Below are 15,698 nucleotides of genomic sequence, written 5' to 3' on the forward strand. Positions count from 1 at the left end.
TCTCGAACAAATACACATGCAATGGTGTGATAAACCAGGAAAAGAATTGGGAGACAGTTGCCACCCCATAGCATGACTGCCCGTACAAGGTCCTTGTTGGCAGGATCACCAGCTACTGTTTTGATAAAAGCTGTAGGTTTAAAAAGATTAAAAATGAATTTTGGAAGAACATTAACATATGTATAAGCTTATATGAGATTTTAGTATTTGTATCTTTATATACATTAACGTATTAATGCAACAAACCCCCCCCCCAGAAAGTCTTTCAGCACTGGTCCTCTGCTAACCTGTTATTAGCAAATTCAGGAAAATTATTTGTGACATATAACGTACAACAATATTAACAGTTTCCATGTATAAATAGTTACTCCTAGTCATACATGTTATTAATTTCAGTAGATTCGTATCTATACCACCTTCAAAAATAGTGCTGAGTAAATAAATATAAGATGTGATGCACCAATTATTCACCCTTTTTGCCTGCTGACTTAAATTTTCCTTAGAATTTAGTAACTCTAAACTCTACTCAAGTATGTATTCATAACATTCTTACCCTCCGGAAGATTTACCCCCCTTCATGACCAGACCATTTTTGCTATAATGTGGCACTGCGCTACTTTAACTGACAATTGCACAGTCATGCAACGCTGTACATAAATTAATTTTATGTAATTTTTTTTCCCATATATAGAACTTTTTTTGGTGGTATTTGATCACCACTTAGATTGTAAGCTCCAAAGAGCAGGACCCTCCTAACCTTTTGTATTGAACTGTACTGTTGCAGTATTGTCTCCCTTTATATTGTAAAGCACTGAGGAAACTATTGGCACTATATAAATCCTGTATAATAATAATAATAACCTCTGGGTTTTTATTTTTTGCTCTATAAACAAAAACAGACCTACAATTTTGAAAAAGAAAAAACATATAATGTTTTACTTTCTGCTATAAAACATCCAATAAAAAAATGTAAAAATCTAATTTCTCTATAAATGTAGGCAAATATGTATTCTGCTACATACTTTTGGTAAAAAAAAAATCCCAATAAGCGTATATTGATTGGTTTGTGTAAAAGTTATAGTGTCTACAAACTATGGTATATATACTGGAAGTTTGCATTATGTTTTCTTTATACTAGTAATGGCAGCGATCAGCGGGACTGCGATGTTGCAGCGGACAATCTGACATTAACTGACACTTTCTGGGAACTAGTGACACTAATACAGTGATCAGTGCTAAAAATATACACTGTCACTGTACTAATGACACAGGCTGGGAAGGGGTTAAAAATCTAGGGCAATCAAAATGGTTAACTGTGTCTAACCAGTGATTTTGTGTTTACTCGTGTTTTTTACCAGGGGATGTGCTGGATTTTCTTCCTTGCTTTGCAGGTAAACAAAATCCAGCACACTGACAGGACACAGCTCTGCCTTGTTTCCATTTCTTCTCGACAATCAGCGTGTGCCAGCGGTCATTCATTGGCCAGTGCACACTGATCAGCTTCTGCTGTGACTAACCTGGAGCGCACGTGTGCCCCCTCAACATGGTAGTGCAGAGTCATGTGTGTATATATATATATATTTATGTGAATTTGCACAGAGTGGCCACCCTGTAGTAGTAAATATTCTATAGGGCGGTTGTGAACTGAACAAAAAATATACTCTATTACTCCCAGCCTCCTCCAAATCTCCAAATTCCTTTTTTTTTTCCTGTGTGATCCGACTTCCTATTAGAACATTGGTGTCAAAATGGCGGCCCTCCAGCTGTTGCCAAAGTCTCATGAGGCATTGCAAGATTGACAGTTACAAGCATGAGGCATGATGGGACTTGTAATTTTGCAATAGCAGTTTGACACCTCTGTGTTAGAAGGTTACTACATTTGTTCTCTATGGTCCCACTGTATATAGGAATGTAGACAACTTCTCTTGCTCAGGTAGGCTCACTTCTGCATAGAAACAAATCAGCTTCCAGGTTTTATAGCCAAAGCTTAACTGAAGAAGCTGAACTTAGTAGCTGATTGGTTTCTATGCAGAAGTGAGCCTAATTTTTCACTCTCCAGCTTTAGAAAATAAACCCCAAAATATGCTACTGTCAGGTCAGTGTGCATAGAGCAGGACACATGACTGCCATTTATGTGCCCTAATCATTACAAACAAAGAGTGAGAGAGAAAGGGAGAGGTTTAGGAGCTCACAGAGAACATTACAAGGAGGCAGAAAAACACAGTAATAAATTATTTCAGGAAAAATAGAGTACATGTCCATCTGACAGCCGACTGACAGCTTGTCAGATTTACACAATTCCCAGCTGCTACAAAAATAGCATACATTGGTTGCAGAAAAAGGATTAAAGCAGTGGTTGTCAACTTATAAGCTAAAAGGGGCCTCAAACGCGGCCCCTGACATCACGAAAGGACCACACATAATGTTCAATATACTGTATGTATTGCTTGAGAGGGCTGTCGGAAAATACAGATCTAATAACAGAAAAGATGGTCAGAGAGTACAGAAATGCTACATTTTTGCTTGGGGATATACTGCAGAAGGCGATATGAAACTGGGACCATGTTACATGAGACTAGCAGAAATCAATCTTATTAACCCTAAGCAATGTTCCCACTTTACACTGCTGAGGTCCAAGGGCTAAACACAGGGGTAGACTGACAACTCATGGGGCCCTCGGGCAATAGGGGATCATGGGGCCCCTGTGTCCTCACCCACACTCAAACCACACCCAAAAAAGTCTATGAAAGGTACTAGGGGCATCTCATGGGGCCCCCTACTGACCCTGGGCCCTCAAGCAGTGCCTGAGTGCCCAAATGGTCAGTCCACCCCTGGCCAGACATCATATACCAAAGGGCAGTATGTGACCCTCGGACCTCAGGTTGGGCACCAGGGGATTAAAGTGTATCTCCACTTTTGCAGCCATATTGGGATAACACCAACTTTATATTTGTTATACTGAATGTTCCTATTCACATAGCATAACTGAGAATAAAAAATTACTGCTTACCTTTTAACTTGCTTAAAATCCTACCTAGCTTTCCTCTTGTATGTAATGTTAGGGAGGGGGTTGGGAAGTGATGTTTACCTTAATCAACCCCCTCTGTGCTGTGCTGGCAGGTCTCATTAATCATTGTAAACTAAATTCTCTGTTCTAAAAAATTAAATAAATAAATAATAAAGTTAAATAAATCTCAAGGCTTGGGTGGTACATTGTATGTTAATGCACTTTAAAAAATCTGTCCCTCAATCTGTCCTCTGTTCCCCTTGAAATTGTTCAGAACGGCTTGCAAGCCATCTATAGATTACTATGAGTAAACCCGCTCCAAAGAAAGGTAAGAAATATTTTTTTAAATTATTTTTGGCTATGCTATGTAATGCTATAGTTAGGGTTTTCAAATCAGACTACAAAAGTGAAAATATGGTTTAAGTGGTGAATTGCTGTCTGTTTAGCTGTTGCATGGTTTCCCTCACGTCCTGTGTGGTGACACAGTTGTCACCAGAACAGAAAGTGAATCACGAAATACTGGGTTGCAGTAAAACCTGACAGAAGTTCTCAGCCTTCTCTTCTAACCAAAAAAAAAAAAATTGGTTTTGGCTAGACTTCCACTTTAAATATAAAAATTCTAAATGTGCTATAGTTAATTACTAAGTAAATACAATAATTAATAGCAATGATGAGTAAATTATTAATGAAGAAGTGCGGGAATGCAAAAAAAAACAAAACTAATTTGCATTCTAGGGGCATATTATGAAATTAGTAGGCCCATGTGAAAGATAACAAGTGTGCCCTAGGCATGGAGAAAATATATACAGTGAGAAAAGCTCGCCGCTGCAAAAATTGGGCGTGGTTTAAATTGCACTAACTATTGGCCATGGTTTAAAGGGGTGTGGTTAAATAGAGTCTGAAGTTACTTACATTAGTGCAGAATGTTAAATGTACAGTGCGAAGTGTACGGCGATGGGAGTATGTGCAGGAGAAGAGTGCAGAGTGTATTGTGGCGGGTAATATGTGCAGGAGAGAAGTCTGGAGTGTATAGCAGTGGGAGTATGTGCAGGAGAGGAGTGTGGAGTGTACGGCGATGGGAGTATGTGCAGGAGAAGAGTGCAGAGTGTATGGTGGCGGGTAGTATGTGCAGGAGAGGAGTGCAGAGTGTATGGTGGCGGGTAGTATGTGCAGGAGAGGAGTGCGGAGTGTATGGTGGCGGGTAGTATGTGCAGGAGAGGAGTGCGGAGTGTATGGTGGCGGGTAGTATGTGCAGGAGAGAAGTGCGGAGTGTATAGCAGTGGGAGTATGTGCAGGAGAGGAGTGCAGAGTGTATTGTGGCGGGTAGTATGTGCAGGAGAGGAGTGCAGAGTGTATGCCGGTGTTTAGTATGTGCATTAGAGGAGTGCAGAGTGTATTGTGGCGGGTAGTATGTGCAGGAGAGGAGTGCAGAGTGTATGCCGGTGTTTAGTATGTGCATTAGAGGAGTGCAGAGTGTATTGTGGCGGGTAGTATGTGCAGGAGAGGAGTGTGGAGTGTATAGCAGTGGGAGTATGTGCAGGAGAGGAGTGCAGAGTGTATTGTGGTGGGTAGTACGTGCAGGAGAGGAGTGCGGAGTGTATGGTGGCGGGTAGTATGTGCAGGAGAGGAGTGCGGAGCAGGGGTGGACTGACCATTTGGAAACTCGGGCACTGCCCGAGGGCCCGGGGTCAGTAGGGGGCCCCATGAGATGCCCCTGGTACCTTTTTCATAGGCTTTTGTGAGTTTGGATAAGGACACAGGGGCCCCATGATACCCTATTGCCCGGGGGCCCCATGAGTTGTCAGTCCACCCCTGGTGCGGAGTGTATGGCAGTGGGTAGTATGTGCAGGAGAAGAGTGTGGAGTGTATGGCAGTGGGTAGTATGTGAAAGAGAGGAGTGTGGAGTATATGGTGGTAGGTAGTATGTGCAGGAGAGGAGTGTGGAGTGTATGGCGGTAGGCAGCATGTGCAGGAGAGGAGTGTGGAGTGTATGGCGGTAGGCAGCATGTGCAGGAGAGGAGTGTGGAGTGTATGGCGGTAGGCAGCATGTGCAGGAGAGGAGTGTGGAGTGTATGGCGGTAGGTAGTATGTGCAGGAGAGGAGTGGCCTGCAATAGTCTGTTGTTTTTCAACAGAACAAGCTGTCCTGCAGATGTGTTGAGACAAGCTGTTTACTAGGGACAGGGGTGCTTACAATGATCAACTTTTAGTTATTCATGGAAAACCTGAAAGAAAAAATGCTGAAAGAGAAAAACTGTTGCCGTAACTGGAGTTTGGCTTCAATTTGTTAGTGAATCTAAATCTGATACTACATCTAACACTCTCCTCCCCCCAGACTGACAATACTGCTGCCCAAAGGTGCCCCTTGTGTTCCTTCATCCAGTGGCTAAGCTCACGCCTATGCAGTTTGCTTTTGATCCGTTTCTGCAGTGCTTTCTGCAGTGCGTTTTTGATGCGTTTTTTTTACAACTTGCTGCCGGGGAGATTAAAACGCATTAAAACCACTTAAAAAACGCATCAAAAACACACTAAATGCATTTCTGCAAGGTCTCCATTGAAGTCTATTGAACCAAAAACACAACATTTTGTGTTTAAAAAAGTCCCTGACCCTTTCCAAAAAATGCACGAAATGCATGAAAATGCATGAAAACGCGGAGATGTGAACCTGTCCCATAGGAAATCATGTTAAATCGATTGCTGTGCGTTTCTGCAAAATGCAAAACACAATAGAAAATACATAGGTGTTAACCTAGACTAATACAGGAGGTGTATTACTGGCCAAATCATCAGGTAAAAAAAAGTCTAAAAAAGAAAAGTAATGCAGACACCACCTCTAATGATTGGTAACCTGCAATATTTTATTATTTATTACAGATACTTACATAGCACCATCAATTTACGCAGCACTTTATATATATGTATATTGTATATTGTACATTCACATCAGTTTCTGCCCTCAAGGAGCTTACAATAAGGTCCCTAATTCACATTCATACATACACATGCTAGGACCAATTTACCTACCAGCATGACTTTGGAGTGTGGGAGGAAACTGGAGTACCCCACACAGACACAGGGAAAATATGCAAACTCCAGGCAGGTAGTGCCGTGGGTGGGATTTGAACCAATGACCCTACCCACATGGAAGAAAAATATATTTGAAATATATGTAAAAAATATTCTTCCCAAATATATTGACATATATTTGAAATGCTACAATTTTGGCCGTATTCAATATATTTCAATATATATTTAAAAAAATAAATAAAAAAAAAAAAATGCAATTTTTTTCTTCAATGCCCTTGCTGATGGAAGGAGGTTTGCACTCAAAATCTCACGATACATGGCCCCATTCATTCTGTCCTGTACATGGATCAGTCGTCCTGGTCCCTTTGCGGAGAAACAGCCCCAAAGCATGATGTTGCCACCCCCATGCTTCACAGTAGGTATGGTGTTCTTTGGATGCAACTCAGCATTCTCTCTCCTCCAAACACGACGAGTTGTGTTTCTACCAAACAGTTCTATTTTGGTTTCATCTGACCATATGTATATATATATATATATATATATATATATATATATATATTTTTTGAAATATATATTGAAATATATTGAATATGGACAAAATTGTAGCATTTCAAATATATGTCAATATATTTGGGAAGAATATTTTTGAAATATATTTCAAATATATTTTTCTTCCATGTGGGTAGGGTCATTGGTTCAAATCCCACCCACGGCACTACCTGCCTGGAGTTTGCATATATATATATATATATTGAAATATATTGAATACGGCCAAAATTGTAGCATTTCAAATATATGTCAATATATTTGGGAAGAATAATTTTAAAATATATTTCATATTTTTACCATACGGGTAGTACTGACAGGTAGAAGTGCTAACCACTTAGCCACTGTGCTTCCTGTTATATTACATTTTTGGTTTTGGGTTTAATACTGCTTTAAGGCTGGGGAGGAAAGCGATAGATAATACTGGACGTCCTCCAGCCAGTAAATGAGGCAGGCTCTGACTTGCTGAAGCTTCTTATGCACAGTGTGAGAAGTTCACAGTGTGCAATGATATCAGAATAAGCAATTTCAGTACAGGAGAGGGGCCTGTATAACTGTACAAGACTGATAGTAGGGCTAGAAGTCAGCTTTAATTCTTCCAACAAATGAATGATGCTAAACAGCAATTAAAACAGTTTACCTTTAACCTCTTGGTGCCGGTCTGGGCCTAGATGCCGAGCAGCCGCACATTTGCGTTCTATTAAAAAAAAATATGTGCTGAGAGCGTGCGCCCTGCGCGCTCCCAGCATACACGTTCGGTATTTACGGAAAGGTCCCGATCTCCTCTTTCGATCGGGACCTTTCCCGATCATGTGACCGCCGTGACAGCGAATCACGGCAGTCACATGACCCTAAAACCCCACCCCGCCTCCCGGCTTCTGGAACCCTTAAAGGGCCGGGAGGCGCCAGCGCCAGCGCCCTTTGAGGACCAAGGGACGTATTTGTCCCATGTTTTTAATTGCGTGTATCATCTGATTAAGAACTTAAAACTCTTTTTTTTTTTGGTTTGAGTCAAAATATTAGTTCTTATCAACAAACAACAAATGGATCTAGCTTTTTGCCAGTTATTTCATGAAATGGCTTAGTTACAGCAACTGAAGTGTACGAACTTTAAAAACAAAAAAATTGATTCTTTTGGCGTTCCAAAATCTTACGGTCCTCAAAGGGTTAATCTTAGCTTTGTATAATGCACCATAGCCAGATTAAGGAAACCTTTCACAGTGCCTCTAGAGCAGCTACATCATAATGTTCTGTGCAAACTTTTTCGTGTTTGATTGAGGTGTACCTGTAGAAAAATGCAGAGTATTGATAATGCTCACGGTGTAGTAACTGCATATTTTATTTAGATAAGAAATCAGAGAAATACAAAATGTGATATATTATTAAATAGTAGAATGACTCCATTGATGGACAGACGTGCACTTACTAGTCTATTGTAAAACGTGACAACCAAGTGATTAGGCATACATCATATCCATCATGCAGCACATTAGGGATCATTACTACTTGTATCAGCCTGCTGTCCCCTTAAGCAGAGCCCTCACTGGTCACTTGGCGATTCTGGCTGCATCAGGCCGTGCTGGCTGCTTGTTTTGGTCCAATGTACTTTCTTTCCATAATCACTGTGTTGTTTACTTTACTGACGGAGTGAGTGCTTGCACGATTGTAACAGACGTCAGCATCTGTGGGGATTTTTTCCATAGTTCAAAAGTCTCTCTTGATACTTGTATCAGCTCCTGTCCTGATGCTCACCTTCTCTTCCTCTTCCTACAGCTTCTCAGGATGTTCTCGGAGCCAGAGAGAAAGGTAAAACATTTACTGCATTTTTATTTTTATTATTTGTTTCCTATTCAATTTTCATTTTGCTTAAGTAACACCAAGCGAGGAAGAATGCATTTGTTAATGTGCAGCAAACAATCCTGAACTGTTCTGCATTCAATGTGTGATTCCAGATTACAAATGGCCTTATTAATAGTGCAGTGTGAACTTCAAAGACTCTACCTAAAGTGGCCAAACATGGGTCCATTATTTTTTTGTTCAACTAGAAGCTTAAAACGAAAAAAAAACGGACCCAATTTCTCCATTTACACATGCAATTTGGATACGGGAATGCTCCTTGCAGTGTCATTGTATTCTGACAGCGGCAAGACTCCCCAGACATCAGAAAACACAGATCAGCACTGCAGACTACTGCCTGCGGCGCTGACTGAGCGTCAATATACTGGCAGGGCGGCTGAACAGAAATCGATCAGTAAATCAACTTCTGTTCAATCACAGTGGCCATAAATAGATCAAAATTCAGCCAGTCCAGGCTGAATTGGACGAATTTTGATCCATGTATGGCCACCCACATGGAAGAAAAATATATTTTAAATATATTTTAAAAATACATTCTTACGCCAAACAAATTATAGCTAAATCTTGGAAATCCCCTTCACTTTTCACTTTGGTGGTTCGGAATAAAGTGACTCAGGCCATGATAAACGCCAAAGTGGAGGCTGCCATCACAGATACCGTTCCCAAATTTTTGTTAATTTGGTCCCCCTGGATTGAGTATTTTCTGCCACCAGGGTTTGATGAATCGCTTCTCCTTCCCTAATACCCTTCTTTCCCAAAAGGTTACCCCTATACCTTGGTCCGGTCCCTTGTCCCCCCTCTTCTTTCTTTGAAGTCACACACTCTGCCTCTTTCTTCCCCTCTGTCTCTACTCCTTCTTTCCCCCCTTCTTCTTCTCCCTACTTTTACTCAGGGTTTATTTTTTCCTTTTTTACATGCATTTGCAATGTTTGTACTACCTCTATGGGCCCTGTGGTCCTTATTTTGTATTTGTTATCTATACTGCGAATGACATTTGCACTTTGCTGTCAACCCCACACCCTTAAAATCTAATAAAGTGTTTGAACAAGAAAAATACATTCTTAATATATTCTTCCCAAATATATCGACATATATTTCAAATACTACAATTTTGCCATATTCAATATATTTCAAATATATATTTCAATATATTTATAATTATATTATTAAACATATATTCAGAACACATGCTGCAATATATATCAAAGTGTAATTTGGAATGCATTTACAAGTATATTTAAAAATCTATGTTTAAATGCATTTTCTTAGATGTTCAAAAATATCTGGAAAATATATTTTGAAAAATATATTTTTAAATATATGACTTTGGAAAATATATTTTAATTTACATATTTGGAATACATGTTAAAATATATTCGCGTAGGACAATATATTTTAAATATATGTCGCATTTATAATTTTATTTTATAAATATATTTCTCTTCCATATGGGCAGCTTTAGCTTACTTACCCGTAGCAGCCAATCAGAAGTTATGTCTTACCTGATCTGGCTATTACAAAAGGTGACTGGTTAATGTACTTTATAAATCATCATTGCCATATTTGTTTATTATAGGTACTTATATAGTGCTGTCAATTTACGCACCACTTTACATATATATTGTACATTCATATCAGTCCCTAAGCCTCAAGGGGTGTACAATCTAAAGTCCCTAACTTACATAAATACACATACTAGGGACAATTTAGACAGGATCCAATTAACCTACCAGCATGTCTTTGGAGTGTGGGAGGAAACCAGAGTACCTGTAGGAAACCCACACAGGCACAGGGAGAACATGCAAACTCCAGGCAGGTGGTGCCGTGGTTGGGATTTGAACCAACGACCCCAGTACTGCCAGGCAGAAGTGCTAACCATTTAGCCACTGTGCTGCCCATATAGATTGCATTATTAAATGCATCATGTTTATATGTTCAAATAACGTTTCTGAATAAAAGATAACTGAATCTTTGAAATTCAGATCATTTTACAGAGCCGGATCTAGCCTGTCTAATGTGGGGATGCAGTAGAAAATGTAAGGGGGCAGAAGAAGAAAGGTCAGTAGAGCAGTGTAAAGGAGGCCAGCAGGGTGGAGGAAAGGGGTCAGTAGTAAGTGACACAGAGGTCTGTAGTAGATGAGGAGCTTAAAGGGGGTGATTTAACAGAATCTGTGCCTAGCCGCTGTATACCTTGTACACATATGCCACAGTCCTTGTACCTACAAAATACTACTTGCTATATCACAAGTGACAGTCTCACAGATACACATAAACCTCAGTACAAAGGAAAATTTTAAACGTTTCAATCACATATACTTTTCTGCATACTTAACGTGATTATTTTGTCTGCCTGAGATGACCTTAAGGAAGAACTTCCTTAAAACCAGTAATTGTTGGGACAATGAACACTATGGTCAGGGCTATGTAATGTACAACATAATGTATATAGTGCAGGGGTCAGGAGTAAGTAACATCCAAACAACATATAGAGTGCAGAGTCAGGACAAGCCCAGCTGTTTACATCATATTCCCACCTTACATCATGAATCCCCATCAGAGTTTCCCCTCTACATCAGAGTCCTCCCCCCCTTACATCAGGCTCCCCAGAGTTCACCTTAACATCAGGGTCCCCAGAGTCACCCTCTTTAGCATCAGGGCCCTTAGAGCCCCCCTTACATCACAGTCCCCATAATTCCTCAGCCTTACCTGAGGGTCCCTAGAGTCACCCTCCTTACATTAGCATCCCCAGAACCACCCACCTAAAATCAGGACCACCAGAGTCACCCCCCTCCAACATTAGGTGTCACCTCCCAATGTCAAGGTTCCCAGAGTCCAACCCTCTTACATCAGGGTCCCCAGAGCCCCCCCATCCCCCCCTTCTTACATCAGGGTCCCTAAAATCACTCCCTTAAAAGAGAGTCACCAAAGTTTTGCTAGTTTGGGCATCACAGTGGCCACATGGTTAGCACTTCCACCTAGCAGTACTAGAGTCGTCAGTTCGAATCCAAACCACGGCACCACCTGCCTGGAGTTTGCATGTTCTCCTTGTGCCTGCGTGTATTCCCTCTGGGTACTCCAGTTTCCTCCCACGCTCCAAAGACATGCTGGTAGATGAATTGGATCCTATCTAAAATTGGCCCTAGTATGTGTATGTATGAATGTAAGTTAGGGACCTTAGATTGTACGCTCCTTGAGGGTTAGGGACTGATATGAATGTACAATATATGTAAAGTGCTGCATAAATTGACAGTGCTATATAAGTACCTGAAATAAATAATTATATCAGGTCTCAAGAGGTTCCCCCTCCATGTCACGGTTCCTCTTCTCCTTGCATCAGGGTACCAAAAGCCCTTCTTGAATTATAGGCAAAAAGAATAAAAGATAAAAGAAAGGGGCACTTTTAACAATGTCCAAATGTGGATTGAAATTAGCTGGTTCCTGCTGAACCGGCCAAATTTGAATCTATCCATCTGTTAGCAGACTGGTTGTACTGAAGTTGATCCATTGATCAGCTTCAGTACAAGCAGCCTGTGAGGTTTTGTCCGTACGATCACTGCCACCAGCAATAGCTTGATCCAACACAACAAACACTTTACTCCTGCGCTAGGAAAGGACTCAGTAGACCCAATAGGAATGTTCTGGAATTTTCTGGAATATGCACTGCTTGCTGCCCTCAACAGACCGGGGTGGTCCAAATACACTGGATACAAATGGAGAAACAGAAAAAGGGCGCACCGACCTAGTGCATTATCGTTTAAAATTATTTATTGAAGAAACAAAATAGGTATCATACTCACAATGGACATATTAACCTTCCTCTGAGGAAGAGGTTGTGTCCTCGAAACGCGTTAGCCAGTTGGTCATCCAGGGTTCCATTGTATGGACTCAGATGTTGTTTAGATCACACATCTTGTTCAGTTTGACATGCCTGTGTTAATATGTCCATTGTGAGTATGATACCTATTTTGTTTCTTCAATAAATTATTTTAAACGATAATTCACTAGGTCGGTGCGCCCTTTTTCTGTTTCTCCATTTGTATCCAGCAATAGTTTGATGGTGGGGAACCCTCCTACTGTCAAAACACAGTAGTGCAGCAAAACAGATTCCCCCAACAACACTGAATGTGTTGATAGGGAAATTGAGCACTTTTCTTTCCTTCAACCCATGGCAGAAGGAAAGAAAATTGATTTTTGTATGGCCAATCTAACCCTATCAGTGGCCAAGCAAACAAATACACAGAAATAAAGGGTTAAATGAAAGTAAAGCTTCCCACCTGATAGAACTTTTGCTGCACACAGCATTATTTACTGCCAGGCTGACTGCCTATCTCCGGTCTCCACTGACAGGTCCCACGAGCAGATAAACCATCACTGCTTATTCCAGCTCAGCTTTATTTACTGCCAGACTGACTGTCAGTGTGCCACCATCCTGCTGCATACAGATCCAGATCCAGTCACTGGGGCAGTAAATAAAGCTGTGTGAAATGTCTGATCAGGGGAGACGATTTACTTTAATTCAGCACTTTATTCTGTGCATTTATGTGTCTTCAGAAGAGGGAGAAGGGAGCTGGTGGAGCTCTCAGTGCCCCCCTGCCTCTGTCCGCTGCACCCTCCGTGTCCCAGCTCTGGGAAAAGTTCAGTGGTGGGGGAAAGGGTTGCTGTCTTTGGGCAGGGGGGGGCACGACCAGAATCTTGGGGGCGGGGGGTATAACCCACCCCAGCACCCCCTGTAGATCCAGCCATATCATTTTACAATTTTCAGACATACAAACTGGCCGTTCTAGCTTCAACCGTAATTTGATTGATCTCTCCCACCTTTTTTTAATTATTATTATACAGCTTTATATAGCGCCAGCAATTTTCACAGCGCTTTACAATCTAAAGGGAGACAATACAGTTACAATACAACAAAATACAAGTGGGTTAAAGTGGTTGTACACCTCAGACATGAAATATGAACAAAGCATATCCCTCTAAAGTGTGTACTGGTTTCTATCCAGAGAACTAAGTTTCATTTCTGTCTGCTGCCTCATTCCTCTGCTATAAGCATGATTCACTTCAGACAAGGTTTCATGATACCAACAGAAAAATGGTGATGGGAGGGTACACTCTGTGATTGACAGTGTTTCTGTTTTTGCATGTGTGTGAAGGGGGGTGTAGGCTTGTCCTCTAATCAGCTCTCAGAGCTCTCCTCACTGGTGTGACTTCAGCTCCCTGTTTTTCAGAGCTGAGAGATCCTGTGTAAATTGTGCACTTTGAATGGATGCAGAGGAAAGACAGCTGTAGATAAATAGGTACAACATATGTAGGATGATTAGTTTCATCTCTGTGTATCACCTGAAGCCAGTCACTTTACTGGGCATATGTAAGGGTTTACAACCACTTTAAGAGGACATTACTCATAAGAGCTTTCAATCTAATAGGGTCGGGCAAGTGGTAGAAAAGGTAATAACTGTGGGGGATGAGCTGATGGAAGAGTAAAAGTTCAATTGTTAGCTGGAGGCATGATAGGCTTCCCTGAAGATATTTGTTATCATGGGTTGCCTGAAGGTAGTCAGAGTAGGAGATAGATTGGGGTAGAGAGTTCCAGAGGAAAGCAGAGACTCTGAAGAAGTCCTGGAGATCAGCATGGGAGGAGACAAGATAGCTAGAGAGCAATAGGTCTTTGGAGGAGCAAAGAGTATTTTTTTACATTTAAAACATATGTAAACTAAAGAACAAAAATTGAGAGCATTGTAGCTTACCAGTCCTTGGATGGGATGGCTGCATTTATTTTCTTTTTTCTTTAATTTTTCTTTTTTTTCCCCTTTATTTTAACCTTGTAATCCTGCCACTAACTCACTTACTGTCTTATGGTGACAACTGTACTGAGCTGCGTTGTCACCCTAGAGCAGGGAGTGTGTTAGGACTACACAACACTGTGTTAGGAATACATAACATCTCCTTCTCTTCTCCATAAGAGGGGGGGTGGTTTGTAGTCCATGGAAATAGCAGGGAAATACAGTATGCTAACTGATAACAGCCCAGAGGCACAGAGCACAGGAAGTTATCAGCTCACAAGATTTCTGTCTGGATGAACAGCTATTTTTTTTGCATTTGATATAATAAACCACAGGGGGCAGTAAAATCAGGTGGCTGAGCCGCAGTTTATCCCCTCACGGCTGCCCTCCTAAACACAACAATGCAGCTGCACAAGGCTGTACGCATACCACAGGCATGATACTTTGCAGCTGAGGCAAAAATCAAACTGCATATTGCATCTGCCAGGCCGTACCACCATTGAGCTTGACCCATACAAAGAAATAGGGCTGAACTGCAATCTCACTGCATTGTACCTTGCTGCAGTGCAGCCCCATTCACTTGACATATCACCTCCACACTGCCTGTCAAATGCCTCTGAAAAGTGATCCAACATGGATTGCTTTTGCAGAGCAGCAGCAAACATGGTCGCACATGTGTACAAGCACTTACAGTTTACACTTTAATTGGACAGGATATTATTCTGTTTACTATTGGCATGAATAATTGTTTGCTAATATAATGCTTTTAATATTCTGAATTTTGCACTGATGCTAACTAGGAGACTACGCAGTCTACACTGTGTAATTCACTGCAGCCAGAATCCAAAGAGCTCCTTACATGTGCGGTGGGTCTGCTTTCTGAAGCACTTGCAACTTGATATACTGTAGTGACAATAAGATTTAAACTTTAAAGCAATCCTATTCTTCTGAAAAATAAGTGTAGCACCCTCCTAGTACCGCTAGGTGGAGCTAAATCCCAGATGGCTAGTCAGGAGCCTCTGCAAGTCAGCCCCTCTGGAATTTCCCCCTGCTCTGAGGCTTCAGGAGGAGGGCCTTGGAGGCAGTGGGAGGATCTGAGGAGTTGTTGGCCACACTTTTTAGGGACCTCAGCCGATCCCCAACAGGAGGCTTGGCAAAGGGCTGGACTCCTTAAATGGTATTAGAGTCTGCTCAGTAGTGGGGTGAGGAAGGAGTTGAGTGGAGGAATCGGAGTGAGGAAGATGTGAGGCTGGTGGAGGAGAGCTGCCAGGAGGCCTGCTGGGATGGGGCCTGCCTTCGAGCCTGGAGTCAGAGAGGAGGAAAGCTCAGGATTCACTGGTCCCCTGGAAGAGGACCACCTGTGTGACAACAAAGGAGCCACCCAGCTGATAGGCCTGGAAGCAGCAGCCATTCCGCAAGCGGTACAGAAGAGGATCAGAGTGAATACACCTACACCCTCTGGGTGGATAGGGGAAGGAGCAC

At 41.6% G+C, this 15,698-nt stretch overlaps 1 protein-coding gene across 1 annotated transcript in view; it reads left to right on the forward strand.

Annotated features, from left to right (window-relative positions):
- Nucleotides 1–8,258: 8,258 nt before the first annotated feature.
- Nucleotides 8,259–15,698, forward strand: part of RGS14 (regulator of G protein signaling 14) — a 152,188-nt gene continuing 144,748 nt past the window's right edge. Inside the window, exon 1 of the mRNA XM_089671123.1 lies at nucleotides 8,259–8,385. Within this exon, the coding sequence (XP_089527249.1) occupies nucleotides 8,362–8,385 (24 nt within the window). The 5' untranslated portion in view covers nucleotides 8,259–8,361. The remainder of the gene's footprint in view (nucleotides 8,386–15,698) is intronic.

This window comes from Staurois parvus, unplaced genomic scaffold (assembly GCF_062004578.1).
Source record: "Staurois parvus isolate SC_StPar_1 unplaced genomic scaffold, SC_StPar_1.0 ptg000099l, whole genome shotgun sequence".
Classification (NCBI taxonomy): Eukaryota; Metazoa; Chordata; class Amphibia; order Anura; family Ranidae; genus Staurois; species Staurois parvus.